The sequence below is a fragment of the Rhinolophus hipposideros genome, assembly GCF_964194185.1.
Source record: "Rhinolophus hipposideros genome assembly, chromosome: 9".
In the NCBI taxonomy this organism is placed as follows: Eukaryota; Metazoa; Chordata; class Mammalia; order Chiroptera; family Rhinolophidae; genus Rhinolophus; species Rhinolophus hipposideros.
In genome coordinates, this window is record NC_138055.1 from 792,698 (window position 1) to 808,219 (window position 15,522).

The window sequence follows — 15,522 nt, forward strand, 5'->3', positions numbered from 1 at the left end:
TCATGCGTACACTGCAGCCAGTGGGGCTTCTGCTAGACGCTGGTGACAGCCTGTGTGCATGGGGACTGTATCACGTGAGAGGAATTAACATGCTGTTCTTTTTTGGGTGTTGATAGACACTGGGTGAATGAAAGGTGGGTGAAACCTCTGCTAGCTTGGGATAGTGGAGTTGGTCCTGCAGAGCCTGGATGGCAGGATGTGGCATGCACGTACCACGGCTCCCTGAGTGACAGACACTTCAGTTTCCACGAAGAAACGTGCTGATGTACTGCTCGAAAGCTAAACTTTGAGTTTTCTGTGTTTTAGATTGAATAGGATTGCGAACCAGGTGGCCGTGCCGCGGAAGAAGCAGTTCGTGGAGAGAGCCCACAGCTACTGGCTGCTCAAGAGGCTGTCCAGAAACGGCGCTCCCCTGCTGAGGCGGCTCCAGTCCAGCCTGCAGTCCCAGAGAAGCTCGCAGCAGGTACGCGCCCTCTGCACACCTCCCGCTGCCTCACCTGACACAGCGAGCAGGCGCAGCGGCTCCTGGGGCCCAGCGCTGGCTTCTTGCTGGACGTGGCGTAACCCTCCTCTGCAGCCCCGGTCCGGCCCAGTCCCGTAAGCGATAGAGGACCTGTGTGTGTCCTGGGCTGCTAGGCTGTGGGTTCTGCATGTACTCATCCATCCATGTTGCCTCGTGTCCCTGCACATGTGGAGGTGTCCGGACAGCCTTGACCTTGCTGAGCACATGGGGTGGAGTTCCAGGGGCAGAGCAACGACAGGTGGTGAGGCAGTGCCCGTGGGCCGGGTCTGAGCTGGGCCCGTGGGCGGGGTCTGAGCTGGGCCCGTGGGCGGGGTCTGAGCTGGGCCCGTGGGCGGGGTCTGTGCTGGGCCCGTGGGCGGGGTCTGTGCTGGGCCCGTGGGCGGGGTCTGAGCTGGGCCCCAGGGTGGGGTCTGAGCTGGGCCCCAGGGCGGGGTCTGTGCTGGGCCCCAGGGCGGGGTCTGAGCTGGGCCCGTGGGCGGGGTCTGAGCTGGGCCCCAGGGCGGGGTCTGAGCTGGGCCCGTGGGCGGGGTCTGAGCTGGGCCCGTGGGCGGGGTCCGAGCTGGGCCCGTGGGCGGGGGTGGAGCTGGGCCCCAGGGCGGGGTCTGTGCTGGGCGCTCCTGTATTGAGAGGTAGCACAGGAGTGATTCATTTTAAGGGCCTTGCTCTGAAGGCTGGTTTTCCATTGACTGCAGTGCGGAGGGAAGGAGGTGAGAGCAGATGTGAGTGAGAGGGACAAGAACTGGCTTTTTAAAGAAAAGAAGCAAACAGACGCTTATGTGTTAGTACTGAATTTGGTTTCACAAAGCCCTCTGGTGTTATTGTAAAACAGTTCTGAAACAATGGGTTTAGGGAGTGAGAAATTAGCTCTAAGAAGTTGCAATCAGAAATGGTTTATTGGCAATTGCCCCAAAGTCCTGGCTGGCATCACAGGAAAGACCTGGCCACGTTCCGGTCCAAGAGGCTGGGAGGTGCCCTTGCTCTGCCATCCCTGGCACACAATGGGGACGAGTTCGTGCTGGATCGCAGTGCGGCTGCCACACTACCATTGTGTAAAGCATGCTGCTCTGTTCCTTTTGATGCTGTTGTCAGGTGGCTGAGCAAGTCCGAGGGGACACTGTCAGACCCAGCAGGACGTGGTGGCCCCCGAGTGGGGAGGGGTGGGTTCCTGACTTGTGGGGTTCTCTGGTGTGCAGGGTCTCGGGCCCTCGCGGCCCAGTGCTTACTCTGCTGTGCTGGGGGTTGGGCACGACTCCTGCTGGATAGCTCTGGTGTGAAGTCGGTGCCTGTTCCTGGCGTCACCTCCCTCCACGGCCCCAGCACAGAGTAGACAGAGGCCTAGAGGAGTGTTCTTGGTCGTGGAGCGAATCGACACCTTTGTCATCCCACTGTGTCTTGAGATGTTGCTTTCGTGTCTCTGCTGCCCCTTCTTAGTCACACTGAGAGTCCTGGGCTGAGTGTGTCCCTCTTCACCTTGTTGCTCCTGGCCTGCATGTTGACGTCATTGTTAGGGACCCCTCGTTTTAACTTTTCCTAAATCGGTGGTGACAAAACAGTCAAAGTATTGACATATTTAAATGTGCAGTTGTTTTTTTAAGTTTGATTTTAATGTCTTTTTTTAAATACTTTTTGAAAACCCAAGAGAAACGGAAGATTGTGGGCCTCTGTGAGATGGGCTGTGGCCCTACCCTCCTCCATGTCAAGGCCCGAGGGCTGTATTTCTCGGGCCTGCTGCCCCTGGGATGGTGTAATGGTTGGGCTGTCCCTCCCCTCTGTCCTGGTGCCCGCAGTGCCATCTGAGTTGCATCGCTTGTAACGTCCAAGGACATGCGGCCTCAGGCAGTGGCGAGGCAGGGAGCGTGTGGCGGGGTCAGCCCCTGTGCAGACCGGCAGGGCCTGCCTGGTGTTAGGACAGCGAGTGCTGAGGTGGGGCCAACAGGGCGCCTGTCCCGCACACGAAAGGCTGCTCCCTTAATCTGAGGTGTCGGTGCTCTGGACACCCGCGTAGATGAGCCCGGGCTATGCAAACGTCGTGAAGTGCTGCAGACCTGCTGAGTCGTCAGCTGCCCGCTCCATCTGGCGTTGGGACGACGCACTGCTTTGGGCACATTGCTTATTTCTTGTCCTGCCTGCTGCTTACCCCAGGGGCTGTGTGCATGGGTGTCTTACACTCACTGGGTTGGGTCTGGATGTCTGGAGTCCATTCTCAGCCTTCACATCGAACCTGGGATCTTTGTTAGTGATACCTGCTTAGCTGCTGTGCTGCATGTCCGTCCCTCCTTCCCTTGGGGATGGAGCTCGTGTCCCTGCCAGGGCTGTGCCAGGACTTGAAGCCACGGGACTGCCGGCTACAGCTGGCCTGTTGTCGGGATGTGCTGACCGCACGGTGGGGCAGGAGGTTGGGACCAAGCCTGTAAGGCCTCCAGTGTGAGAGGGGGGCCTGGGCCTTTGCGGTGGATAGGGTACAGTGAAATGGGGGTTGTGGGGTGATTGGGACCCTGAGGTGTTACACCCCGAGAGAGAAGTGGGAGGACGCAGACCCAGCCTGCTTACGTGTCCACACGCCGTGGGTTAAGCCCATGGTCAGTGGGGCTAGCCATCCGCGGCACACATGGACCTCCTAGGAGAAGTGGGGCGGGCAGACGCACCCAGCATGGGCTTGTGTGGCTGGGGGTGAGGCGGCAGGAGGAGGCAGGCCGGGGGTGGGGCACACGGGCCGTGCAGGCGCCAGCACATTGGTGTGAGGCCGTTACTTGAGAGCTCACCTCCCATCACACCAGACCCTCTGTAAGAACAGGAAGACGAGAAACACAGGTGTCGGCTGTCTCAGAGGGTTGGTAGGAGCGGCGCGGATCTGAGTGTGTGCAGCTTGAACCAGCTGGTATTGACGACCCTGAGGTGCCCTTGGGCCTGCCTGGCTCTGGAGATGTGCTGACACGGGTGCAGGACTCTTACTCGTGGGCCTGGCGTGGGTCCCAGCCACAGGTGCAGGGCGGCCCTGGGTGGGCAGGATGGGAGGTGGAGGGGCTGTCCCCACGCCATGCTTGCCCACTTTATCCTGTAAGGGTTGTGTAGGGAGGGCCAGGGCCAGGAGTGCAGTTTCCAGGCTCTTGGCCTCCCATGGAAAGGCACTGGCTGGGCTGTTAGATGGCCATCAGCTGGAACCAGTTGGCCATTAGCCACTATGGTTTTGTATATAATCGCCGTGGCTGCGTTAGCAAGCACGGATTGCTGATGGTGTGGAATGTGTGGCTCCTGCTTCCTGTGTCTTGGCCGCCCGCCAGCGAGGGTATAGTGGTATGAACCCCTATCCATGGCTCTGCTGTTGTTCCTTTTTGGCCTCGAAGTCTCCTGGGGTCACTTGCCAAGAGCGGGAGCAGAAAACCCTGCGTTACAGGTTGGCTTTTTGGGGGCTAGGGGGACAGTTCCAGAATAGTAATGTTCCACACAGAATGTTTAAGGCTTGGTGTGATTTTAATGTCTTTTGAAACTTAGGAAATTCTTGATGTTACAGTTTAATTTGACTCATTTGTCCATGTTTCTGGGCGCTTGCCCTGAACCAGGCTGTCATGCAGGGACTCAGCTCCTGCTACCCGCACAAAAAACGCAGGACATGGTGAGGCCAAAAGGAACACCCATGGAGCCATAGGTAGGGGAGTCACACCACTATAGTCTTGCTGGCGGCTGGTTGAGACACAAAAGCAGACATCCGCCAGTGCCCCAACGAGGGTTCTTCCTGCACCCTAGTCTCGCTGGTGGTCGGGCGAGACAGAGGAAGTAGGATCCACACGATCTGCAATTGACAATCCGCCTGCTCACTGCGCTTGTTAGCTGTAGTCTGTGCCTTCTAGCGCAGCCACGGCAGTTATATTAGTGGCCAGTGGCTCACTGGTTACAGCTGACGGCCAACTAGCCACAGCTGATGGCCATCCAATCACAGTTGATGGCCATTTACTACCTGAGCCAGCACCTTCCCACGTGAGGCTGAGAGCCTGGAAACTGCACTCTGGGACTCTGTCCCCACACAGGTCCTGAAAGTGGCCAGGCGCAGCCCTTCCCTCCCCATGCCTGATCTTTTGTTGGCGGGACAGGCAGAAATGGGACTAGCTGGCCTGAGGGCACATGAGGCTCTTCCTGGGGCCTCTGCTACCGTGTTCTCCGAAAATCAGCTTTAATGCGTCTCTTGAATCAAAAATTAATATAAGAGCCAGTCTTATTATATGACCTGGTATTATATAGTATAAGACTGCGTCTTATATTAATTTTTGCTCCAAAAGATGCCTTAGTGCTGATTGTCCAGCTAGGTCTTATTTTTGGGGAAACACGACAGGATGGTGCCCCATTCTCGGTGCTCTGATCAGAGCCCACCGAGGCCTTGTCTAGCTGCGAGCACTGGGTCCCTGCCGGCCCTGGCTGGCTGGGAAGTGCGGGCCCCTTCCTGGAGGGCCTTTTCACTCTGCCCTGCTGCTGTTGGCATTGGCCCCTCCTGCACCCACTCCAGGGGTAGGGACCCCATTGCCCCTTGGGGTTTCTCGCCAGGTAGTGCCCTGGGACTTGGGTAGATGTGCTGTTCCCTCCCCTGCCCCTGGAGCTGGCCTTCCCTGTCCCCTAGCACGGGGTCTTGGTCCTCACCGTGGGGGGCTCTAGACATTTCCCCGATCCCAGCACCCCGACTCTTCCTTTTAGGTGGGCATACTCTTCTCGTTTGTTGAGTGGAAGTTGGGTCGATTTCAAACATGGTCTTCTAGAATTCTCTTGAGATAGATTTTGGTACTAGAAATAAGTTCGCCTGTATCCCACTTCATGGCATCTTCAGGGTTAGTTATCACGCAGGAAATAAAGAAGGAAATAAAGACTGCTGAAGGTCAAGGTCAGAACACTCAGGCCTTTTGAAGACACGAGGCCGCTTGGCACGTCTTGGTCCTTCCTCCAGTTGGGACAGTGAGCACGCCGGTCACATGGCACTACGTACAGTCACCCGGTCACCAGGCCAATATCCTGGTGGTTGGTGCTTGATTGCGAACAGATGGACAAGATGGTTTTCAGATGCTCTCGGGGAATTTGCTTTTGTAAACCTATCTTTCTGTGCGTTACAGCTGACGCTGTTAACTCCTGTTTGATGCCTAGAGTTTTAAACTAACGTGAAGTAAGCCCAGTTGTCTGCACCTGGCGGGTGCTGAGGCCGCCTCCCTGTGAGGACGGGAGCAGCGCGTGTCCCCATCCCCCCACGCGGTCCCTGGTGCCCTGGGCTGGAGCGCACTCCCCTGGTCTCAGTCTGTTGTGCCATGTGTGCATTGTGCCAGCTGCAGCGGCTGCTCCAGCTGTTCTTTAGAAAAGCACTGTCTGCATGAGGCCTCCAGCTTGGATCCAGGGAGTGAGGCAGTGTGGGGGCCAGCCTCCTGGGCACCACGTTCCAGCTCTGCAGGGTGGGTGGTGTGGGGCTGAGTGGTCCGTACAGAGAAAAGAGGGTCTGACAAGTGTGAGTATGTGCTGGGAAGTGATGCTGTGTGACTGGCCGAGGCCAGAGGACTATGTCCCAGAAGTGGGAAAGGAAAGCCGTCTGAGGTGGGACCTTCCCTCGGTCCAGGCAGTCGTGCACGGAAGGTTGGAATAGGACTGTGGCGTCCTGGAGGAGGTGAGGGGTTGTCCCTGAGGTCTTCCTGCACTGCCCGCTGTGCTTGGGCAGAGGGCGGGCCTGCAGCTGGGCTGTGGGCTTAGCCTTGGCACGTGGATGAGTGGTGCTGTGTTGGTAGCCAGTGGTAGAAGGTGGGCCTGGGAGCAGAGCAGCAAGAGTGGATGGTGACCACCTCAGGCGTGCGTGAGGACCGCAGGGCCGGGCAGACCTTGGGGGCCAGGAAGGGAAGTGTGAGGAAGTGCATGGGGGCTGGGCTGTGCCCGCATTCTGTGTCTGGGCGGTGGGCGGTCCTCCTTTGGTGGGCAAGGTGTGTGGCTGCTCTAGTTGGGGGGGCCCCTCGCCCTGGCCTGGGCCGCTGGTGCTCTGCACGGCAGAGTCTCTGTGCCCTGCAGCTGCAGGCCGTAGGGAGGGCTGGGTTCACCGTGAGGGCTGTCGATTCATTTTCTCAGAGAGAGAACGACGAGGAGATTCGTGCCGCCAAGGAGAAGCTGAAGTACTGGCAGCGGCTGCGGCACGATCTGGAGAGGGCGCGCCTGCTGATTGAGCTCCTGCGCAAACGCGAGAAGCTTAAGCGGGAGCAGGTGTGTCCCCGCGGGTTCCTGCAGCTGTCCTTGCGGGTGGGGCCGGCTGGGTGGCCGCCTGCCTGGATTGCAGCTTTACAGAGGGGCGACTGACTGCTTGGAGGAGGCCGGGTGGTGCGGTGGAGTGTGGTGTCCAGTGTGGTGTCCCTAGAGGGTCCTGGGTGGGGGAGTGGGAGCTGGGCTGGCACCCGGTGCGAGTTTGGGGGTGCCATGCCAAGGTGCAGTGTGAGCTTTCATTGGCCATGGCACGTGTGGTGATGCTGAGCGCCCGGGAAGCAGAGCAGAAGGTTCTTGAGACTCAGGTGCGCTGTCCCCCAGGTAAAGGTGGAGCAGATGGCGCTGGAGCTGCGGCTGACCCCGCTCACGGTGCTGCTGCGCTCGGTCCTTGACCAGCTGCAGGACAAGGACCCGGCCCGCATATTCGCCCAGCCGGTGAGCCTGACGGAGGTGGGTGTACACTCTGCTGCTCCAGCAGCTCCCTTTATGTGCCCTGGTTCTTTGTGGAATGTGTGCGCGTGTGTCTGTGTGGGCGCGTGGGGTTGAGGGGTGTCCCGCCTCCAGCGTGCGGGAGAGCCGTGTGCTGGCGCTGAGGCCCTGTGCCCGCCGGTCCCCCCCTGACCAGGTGCCGGACTACCTGGACCACATCAAGCAGCCTATGGACTTCGCCACCATGAGGAAGCGGCTGGAAGCTCAGGGCTACAGGAGCCTCCCCGAGTTTGAGGAGGACTTCGAGCTCATCGTGGACAACTGCCTGAGGTACAACGCCAAGGACACGGTGTTCTACCGGGCGGCCGTGCGGCTGCGGGACCAAGGCGGCGTCGTCCTGAGGCAGGCGCGGCGCCAGGCGGACAGCATCGGCTTTGAGGAGGCGTCCGGCGTGCACCTGCCCGAGCGGCCTGCGGCAGCCCCGCGGCGGCCCTTCTCCTGGGAGGACGGTAAGCACGGCCGGCCCGCCCAGCCGGAGGCGGTGGACGACGGGCGACTGGCCGTCGTTTCCGCTCGCCTTGTGAAGCGAACGGAAAGAAAGGCGAAATTTGTTTTCCTGACGTACCTGCAATCCAGTGCGTCTGCGTATTGTGATTCTAACATGCTGTCAATGTAAAAGTCACCGAGGGTCCTTTCCATTCACTTTTCTCTTCTGCCTGGTGTGTGCGTTATGCTCACAGCACCTCTGCAGACCAGCCATGTTTCATGTGCCTCTGTGGGTCTGCGCTCTACCCGATAGAGCCCAGGAAGAGTGCTGTTGGGGACCTGTCCCCAGCATGGGTCGTGGTGACTTCGGGCAAGGCTGTCTGTCACCTGTGTTTGAGGACAGACACAGCCCAGGCGCTCGGGCGCGCCTCCCTCCCACCCCCACTCCTGTTTGCACTCTGCCCGCCTCCTGCTGAGGGCCCCTGCCTCTCACACACGTCACAGCTGCCTGCCTGCTTGTGCCGGCGCTTGCAGACGGGCTACTCTCCCTGCACCGTGCTCCAGCCGCCGTAAGACTCCCTGCAGTGGGAAGGGGTTTGGGGGCCAGGGCCTCTCCATGTTGGGCTTTGCAGAAAATGACCATGCAGGTTGATGAGGTGAATTTCTGCCCTGAGGTTTTCACTGAAGAAGTAGGGATGAGAAGTACTAAGTGATTTATTTCTGCCTTGGTATTCGGGTGGGGACGTGGCTGAGTTGCTGGACTAGGTGTCATGGGCATCGGTGCCCTTCCTTCCCTCCCACTGAGCCCTCACGCTCTGTTCAGGGCTGAGACGTTTCCCTTTGGGGGCTGCAGGTGACATGAGCTTTGTTTCCGAGTGTTTTTGAGCTTGTGTTGTCCATGAAGTTTTGTTAGAATGATGAGCTGGGTTGAAGCCAGGCCATTACCTGTCAGGCATTCTCATTTATTTCCCTGTGCTGATGTCTTGTTTACTTCATAGAAAAGATAGATGCTTTTAATAACACGTCTGTTCCTGGAGGAGGTGGTGTCACTGGCCTCTCACAGCGTCTGTCGTTCCCACTTTTATCTTCAGGGAGCTCTAAGAGCAGGTTCTGTCTTAGCTGCCTCTCGCTACCTTGAAGTGATCCATGCTTCATAAAGGTCGGTGTTGCTGAAATTGAAAGTACTAGGGGTTTTTGTAGTAAATATGCCTGAAATTCAGAATGACCTGTGAATCCCGCTGCCCGCTTCTAGTCAGCGACATGCGTCTGGACACTCGCGGTGCGACAGCCCCAAGCTGGGCCTCTAATGCCTCTGACTCGTCAGCGCCGGTGTCGGGGGTGTGGTGACGACAGGGCTCGCTGTGCCCGTGCACCCGGCTGGTTGTGCTTGCTGACACCCACGGGTGAAAAGCACGCTCGCCGGTGGCAGCGGCCTGTCATGGGTTCCGGCACAGCTGGAAGGCCTGTGCCCCTCATCCCCTGGTGACACGGGTGGAGGGCCCGGTGGATTTTCCTGTCTCAGAAGACAGCTTAGTGCTTGGCTGATGTGTGTGTGTTCTTGGCCTTCAGTGGACAGGTTGCTGGACCCGGCCAACAGGGCCCACATGGGGCTGGAGGAGCAGCTGCGGGAGCTGCTGGACAAGCTGGACCTCACGTGCGCCATGAAGTCTAGCGGGTCGAGGAGCAAGCGGGCCAAGCTGCTGAAGAAGGAGATTGCACTCGTGCGGAGCAAGCTGAGCCAGCGGCACAGCCCGGCCCCGGCCGCGGACTCAGGTATTGGAGGCTTGCAAGAGGAAGGTGCTCAGCTGGGGCCGGAGACGGGGGACGAAGGTAAGCACAGCGCCTGCCTGGACTCACGCTCATGTGCTCCCACCACGCCTGTCCCACTCGGTGCCATCTGTGCTGCCGCTGGCACTTCAGTAGCCAGTTATAAGCTTAAGGCACAGATTAAGATGGTTTTCTCAGCCGGGTCCTGCAAAACTACTTGCACAGGATGGTTTCGGTTCTAGGCCACCCTGCAGAGTGGCTGGGGAGTGGTAGTGGCTGTGTGATGACAGGAGTGACTACCTTTGTTGACTGTCTCCTCCGTCAGCGGAGGAGACTGGTTTAATTGTGTGCTGGATTATGAGGTGCAGCTTGGTGAAAGGACCTTGGGCACCACGCCCACTCCCCTCCCTGATTCTTTGAAGGGTGGGTGGGGACCTGGGCATCTGTCCCTGCGGAACAAACTAGTACAGCCCCCCAGAGAGAGCTCTGTCTGGGCAGCATTCTCGCCTTCCTGCTGCACAGTGAGCCAGCAGGGGTGTTTTTATGGACAGGAAATATACAGACGGGAAGAAACCCATCCACCCAGCAGGAACGATCGTACCATATTTCCCTGAAAGTAAGACCTAACCGGAAAATAAGCCCTAGCATGATTTTTTAGGATGCTTGTAACATAAGCCCTGCCCCAAAAATAAGCCCCAGTTAAGATCGTCAGCCAGACGGACGGTTTTAGTATGTCCGTTGCTGCACATGACGGATGTATTGAATTAAAATAATGTTAACATATAGTTAAATATAAACAAATAATATTATTGACATTAGTACTTAAATGATAACATAAATTATAATTAGTTGTAAATACCCAAGTGGGTGCCTTTGGATGAGAGTTAAGCACCTATGTAAACAGATGAACTTGAAACTTATTGCCGAGTGACCAATTGGAGTGGACACAACGCACGAATAACGTGTGCGCTTGATAACAAACGGACGTGGTTGTGTCTAATATGAATCTTCATAATTCAATACGTCGTGTGTTGTAATGGACGTACTTAATGCACTCGTGTGAAATAAAGAAACGTTTTCTGAATTTTGGTGCCGCAAGTTTTCGTCGCTTTTGTGTGGACCATCATTCTTGTCATCATTTTTGTTGCCACTCCTGTCTTGTAAGTCTTCAGTTAACACTTGATTTAATGGTAGATTGAAAGGGAATGATATTTTGGCCTCCAGAGAAGATAAGTGCAAAAAGAAAGAGTTATTTTCGTCGAGTACAAGAAAGGAATCATGGAGGACTCCCGGGGCAAGAATCTTACGGCTTTCTGCAAAGAGAAGTTGTATCACCGAATGGTCTGAAAATGGCGAGCAGAGTACGATAACCTCAGTCAACAGGTGGAAGAGGGACATGCTAAGAAGCACAAGTGTGGATCAGGCCGGCAACCATTACTTCCTGAGCTGGAAGACATCATCTGAATAGACTGCTCACAGGAGAGCAAAGGCTTTGGCTGTGCACAGGGCTGATATTCAAGCATTTGCCCTTGCAATGGCACCATAGTTAGAAATATCCCCAGAAGAATTCAAAGCATCACGACACTGGCTGGATGGCTTCCTTCAGCCACATGAACCGTCTCTAAGATTGACAACACTGTTCAAGCTGGAAGATACTGAAGTTATTAAATGTGCACTTGCATTCAAGTCCTTTATTGATGGCAACGACTTTTCTAAATACCAACTCTCCAACATGACTGCTGTGGATGAAACTGCAGTGTTTATGGGCCAAGGATCTCAAACGACACTTGATCAGAGGGGTGCCTCGTCAATCTACATGCCCTCCACTGGTTATGAAAGCGCACGTGTTACCTGTATTTTGGCAATTCGTCTGGATGGAAAGAAAGCCCCACCTCTCATCATCACTAAGGGCAAGAAAGATAAGTTTGAACGTGTTTCAGGCATTTATGTTCTTGAAACCGAAAAAGCCTGGTGCACACAAGCAGTTATAAGGAAGTGGGTCGATTTAATGCTGCCAGTTGTTTGGCGAGGTGGCCAAAGAGGTCTGCTAGTCTGAGATTCTGCCAGCACTCACGGTGCTAAAGACATAAAAAACTTCCTTGCAGAGAGAAGAATAGATCAAATAATGATTCCTGCAGGAATGACTGCCTATCTCCAGACTCTTGATACTGCAATAAACAAGCCATTCAAGGAGCATTTGCACATGGAAATCAATTGAAAATTGATTGGAGAGAAAATAGAATGGAGAGAAATCAACATGATTGAAAATAGAATGGAGAGAAATCAGCCTGGAAACTTTGTGAAGCCCTGCCTGCAAGAGGTCGTGACTTGGGTGAAGACTTCATGGGATAAAATCACTGACAGCTGTGTTGCCAATGTACTACGAGCGGGCTACATGGACAAGACGTGCTCATTTAAGGAGAGCTCTATTGCTGGACATAAGAGATTAGGGCCAATGGTCCTACAGGAAATGGAGTCACAGGAAATTCAAGCTGGAATTCGGGGTTTGGAGAGTTATGCCGATGTTCCAGAAGAAGATGGCATGACTGTGTTTGAATAATTGCAGATTTTTGTGTAGATTGTTGTACATGAAAAAAATAAGACATCCCCTGAAAATAAGCCCTAATGTGTCTTTTGGAGCAAAAATTAATGTAAGACCTGGTCTTATTTTTGGGGAAATATGGTAGGGTCCCAGGTGGGTGGTTACAGGTGGGCCTTGCTCTGGGAGGCGCTCAGCTGGAAACTTAAACTGTGGGAGCAGGTTCAACTTGGTGTGAGCCTCGCCCCCTCTTTTTCCCCTCTGCTTTTCTCATTTTAAAGTTGGCACATTTCAGTTACACAAAAAGAAAGTGCCAGAAGACTCCCTCCTTCCCAGCCGATGGCAGTTGGGTTTATAATCTTTCCAAGTGTTTTAAAACTAGACACACTCAGTTGGCTTACTGAGAAAGCCTTTCGCCTGCCTGGGCATGTGTATCAGCTGGCGGGGCCTGTGGTGTCTTGGTCATGACCACGCGGTGTTTTCTTGTGCACTGCAGTCCGCCAGCCCCGCAAGTAAGAATTGGCTGTGAGCGGCAAGTCCCTGAGTGTCACACGGTTTCCGTGGGTCACAGCTCCGATGTCCTGCTGCCTGAGGACTAGAGCCCTGGAGGTTCTATCTCCCAGAAAAATGACCTCCTGTGTGCGGCTGAGTTGTTGGACTCGGTAGTTCAGGTCACCTCTGTGTGAGGTGCAGCTCTAGAAACTGTCCTTTGGGTGCTGCACATACGTTCGGACCCAGAGCCCAGTAAAAGCTTCATTTCCGAGGGCCCTTTCCTGACTGGGGGGTTCACTTCTCAGGAGCATTTTCTCCCAGGGACCTCTGGCAGCCAACGTATCTGGCTGCCCCTCTTTTGTATGTAGTGGGTCCTAGGAGTCCAGGGTGGCCACAGGTTGTCAGGCCTGTTGCACCCCAGGTGGGGGGAGGGCCCTAGGACGTTGCAGGGCCTGTGGAGAGGGGTCAGTGTTCGCCACCCACCATCCTCCCAGCCAGTCCCCTTCCCGTTGCCCGAGCTCTCGCTCTGTGCAGGCTGATCTTTCTCTTTTGGAAAACTACTCTTTGTGTGTTATTTGCCCTGAAAAGAGTGAGTTGGGGAGAAAGCTTGTCAACAAGCTGATTCGCCATCATTAGAAGAGCTTCTTTGAACACTCGCTTTCCCCCAGTCCTGGTCTCATTGCAGAGCCATGTGTGACTTTTCGTGGTCCTTGGGCAAGGACTCCCTCCCCGGCATCGGGTTCCCATGGAGGAGCACCTGGCAGCCTCACTTGCCAGGCAGGAGCACCCCAGTTAGGCCCGGTCCCTCTGAAGGCCAGCTTTGCTGCTCTGTGGCACGGGTTATTTTAAAGGCAGCAACACGTGAGATCTGAGAAAAGGGCTGGGATCGCTTGTAGATTGTTACGCCCTTGTTAAAAGTGACTAAGTTACAGAAAGGGCGTTTTACTTTGAGCTGATGGGAAGGAGGGTGGGAGGGGCAAACAGCCTTAAAGTCCATCTGGGGGGGTCAGGAAGGGAGGAGCCTCCAGATCGACCTGGGGTTTATATCTAATTACCTAAATGTTGGTGAGGACAGCCAAAATCAAGACATCTGTGTCGCTATAGAAATGTGAACTCAGGAGCTTTATAATGGGACAGAAATCAAGAATTTTCTAAAAGTAAAGGACCCATAGCTACGATATTATCACACCTGAAATAGTAGTAATTCCTTAATATCAAGAACACAGTCTGTCTTAGTTTAACATTTATGTGGTTTCCATTTGAAGAAACTTGAACAGGATAGTTAGAGCAGGTGGCAGGCCCGCTGAAACCCCCTGGTCTGAGGAGGGGAGGCCTCCCGGCCTGGCTCCCCCAGGGCGTTCCTGATTGAGCCCCTGGGGTTGAGGAGACCTGGGTGTGGGCTCAGCAGCAGGCCGGACTGTCCAACACCACACTCCCCGCAGGCTGGGATTATTGTTGGTGACTGTGGAGCTGGTGAGGCTCTCAGCTGGAGGTGGAGTCACAGAGCAGCGCCTTTTGGCCCCGGAGTTTGTCGTCAGTGCACAGGGCGCAGCACAGTGAGGAGGGCGGCTTCAGGAGAACCGAGCTGTGGGCTGGCCGGTTTCTGCTTCTGGTCTTGGGGCGTGGCCGTGTGTTGAGCCGGGTCTTGCTGTGTCAGCGCTGAGCTGTCCTGCTTTACCGCGGGGTTGCCGGGTGCTGGGTCCCCCTCTGTGCACGCCCTTCTGCAGTGTGCGAGGACCCTGTCGTGTCGCCAGAGGACTTTGCATGCGATGTGAATTGTACCAATGTGCAGCTTCCCCCTTGCGATTTTGGCACTGGCAGGACAGTCTACACTGGGCGGAAATGGCCGATGCATGACTGGTTTCACCAAGCTTTTTGTGACTCTGCTGTGGAAATGTTTGTTGGGCGTAGTTGACGACCAGGTGTGCAGTGTTGGAGAACTGTCGTTGCACACGTCAGGGCGTCTCGGTCCCCAGGAGTAGCTGGTTTTAGTCAGGCGTCCTGAGGGTGAGGCCTTGTGGCCGTCACGTAAACGTGACACGTTCAGTGCGTGGACTGTTGGATGCCGAGTCCTGTATTCATAGACACTGAGACCCCAGTTCATCGCGTAGTCTGTCCTAGAAGTTGAGTGAGCGTGAACTTCTCATGGAATTACGTTGCACGTAGTTGTCGGTGGGCAGTGACTTTCTAAAAGAACTTCCACATGTGTCTGTTGACTTCCAGTGAGGCCCCCGCTCGGGGGCTGCGGTGCAGGTGTTCCCTCTGTGGATGAGGAAACAGGCTGCGTGGGCCTCCTACCCGGTCACCGGAGCGTCTCTGCTCTTGGCCGTGCCGTTGGCGTGCCTGCCCCCTGAACACCTCGGGCGCCTGGCTGCGAGCTGCCCTGTCGGTGGGTGCGCAGTGACTGCAGAGCAGGGCGCTGGGTGAGCAAACTCAGGCCACCTTTGGCTAGGAGGAGGGGTCACGTGAGACCTTTGACCCTTGTGTCTGGTGTGGGGCTCATATGAGGGAGGAGCCTGTATGTGGGCCAAGTGACAGGCGGGAGAGGAGAGCCTGTGGACAGTGGTGGTTGGGGCACCTGGTGGGCTGCTGTCCTCGGGTGGCTGAGCAGAGAGGGGTCAGAATGCGAGTGGGGGGCTGGGGACAGCTCGTGAGGAGGGGGCAAGCCGAGGCCCCTCAGGCTCCGGTGGGCAGTGCCCCATGCTGCCTGGACCCCCGCCAGGACCGAGTCTGATGTCTGCAGGGAGTGCTGGCCGCACTTCTGGTGTGATGGCTAGGATGGGCCGTGCTGTGGGGGCCCAGGGTGAGGCCCAGGGCGAATAGAAGGCAGGGAGTGAGCCAGGGTGGGCGTGCGTGTGTGCGCACGTGCGCCTCAGTTGTTAGCAGGAAGCTCTGTGGGAACTGTGTTCTGAGTGTTTTGTACATGCTGTTTCCTGAAATCTGTTGGTACCCCTTAACGATGGGTGGGAAGGATTTCATCGGCAGCCCGCGTGTCGGGCAGCATGGCTGGTGATCCAGCACTTCTACGTAAAGGACATCACAGTGTCCCCACCCGGATACTACTACTGCGTCTGGC

At 56.0% G+C, this 15,522-nt stretch overlaps 1 protein-coding gene across 2 annotated transcripts in view; it reads left to right on the plus strand.

Moving 5' to 3' along the window:
• Positions 1-15,522, plus strand: part of BRD1 (bromodomain containing 1) — a 46,915-nt gene that overhangs the window by 17,154 nt on the left and 14,239 nt on the right. For both annotated transcript variants that reach the window (XM_081058335.1, XM_081058336.1), the window contains exons 3-7: positions 307-463; positions 6,605-6,736; positions 7,055-7,183; positions 7,359-7,671; positions 9,218-9,478. In XM_081058335.1, coding sequence (XP_080914461.1) covers positions 307-463; positions 6,605-6,736; positions 7,055-7,183; positions 7,359-7,671; positions 9,218-9,478 — 992 coding nt within the window. The remainder of the gene's footprint in view (positions 1-306; positions 464-6,604; positions 6,737-7,054; positions 7,184-7,358; positions 7,672-9,217; positions 9,479-15,522) is intronic.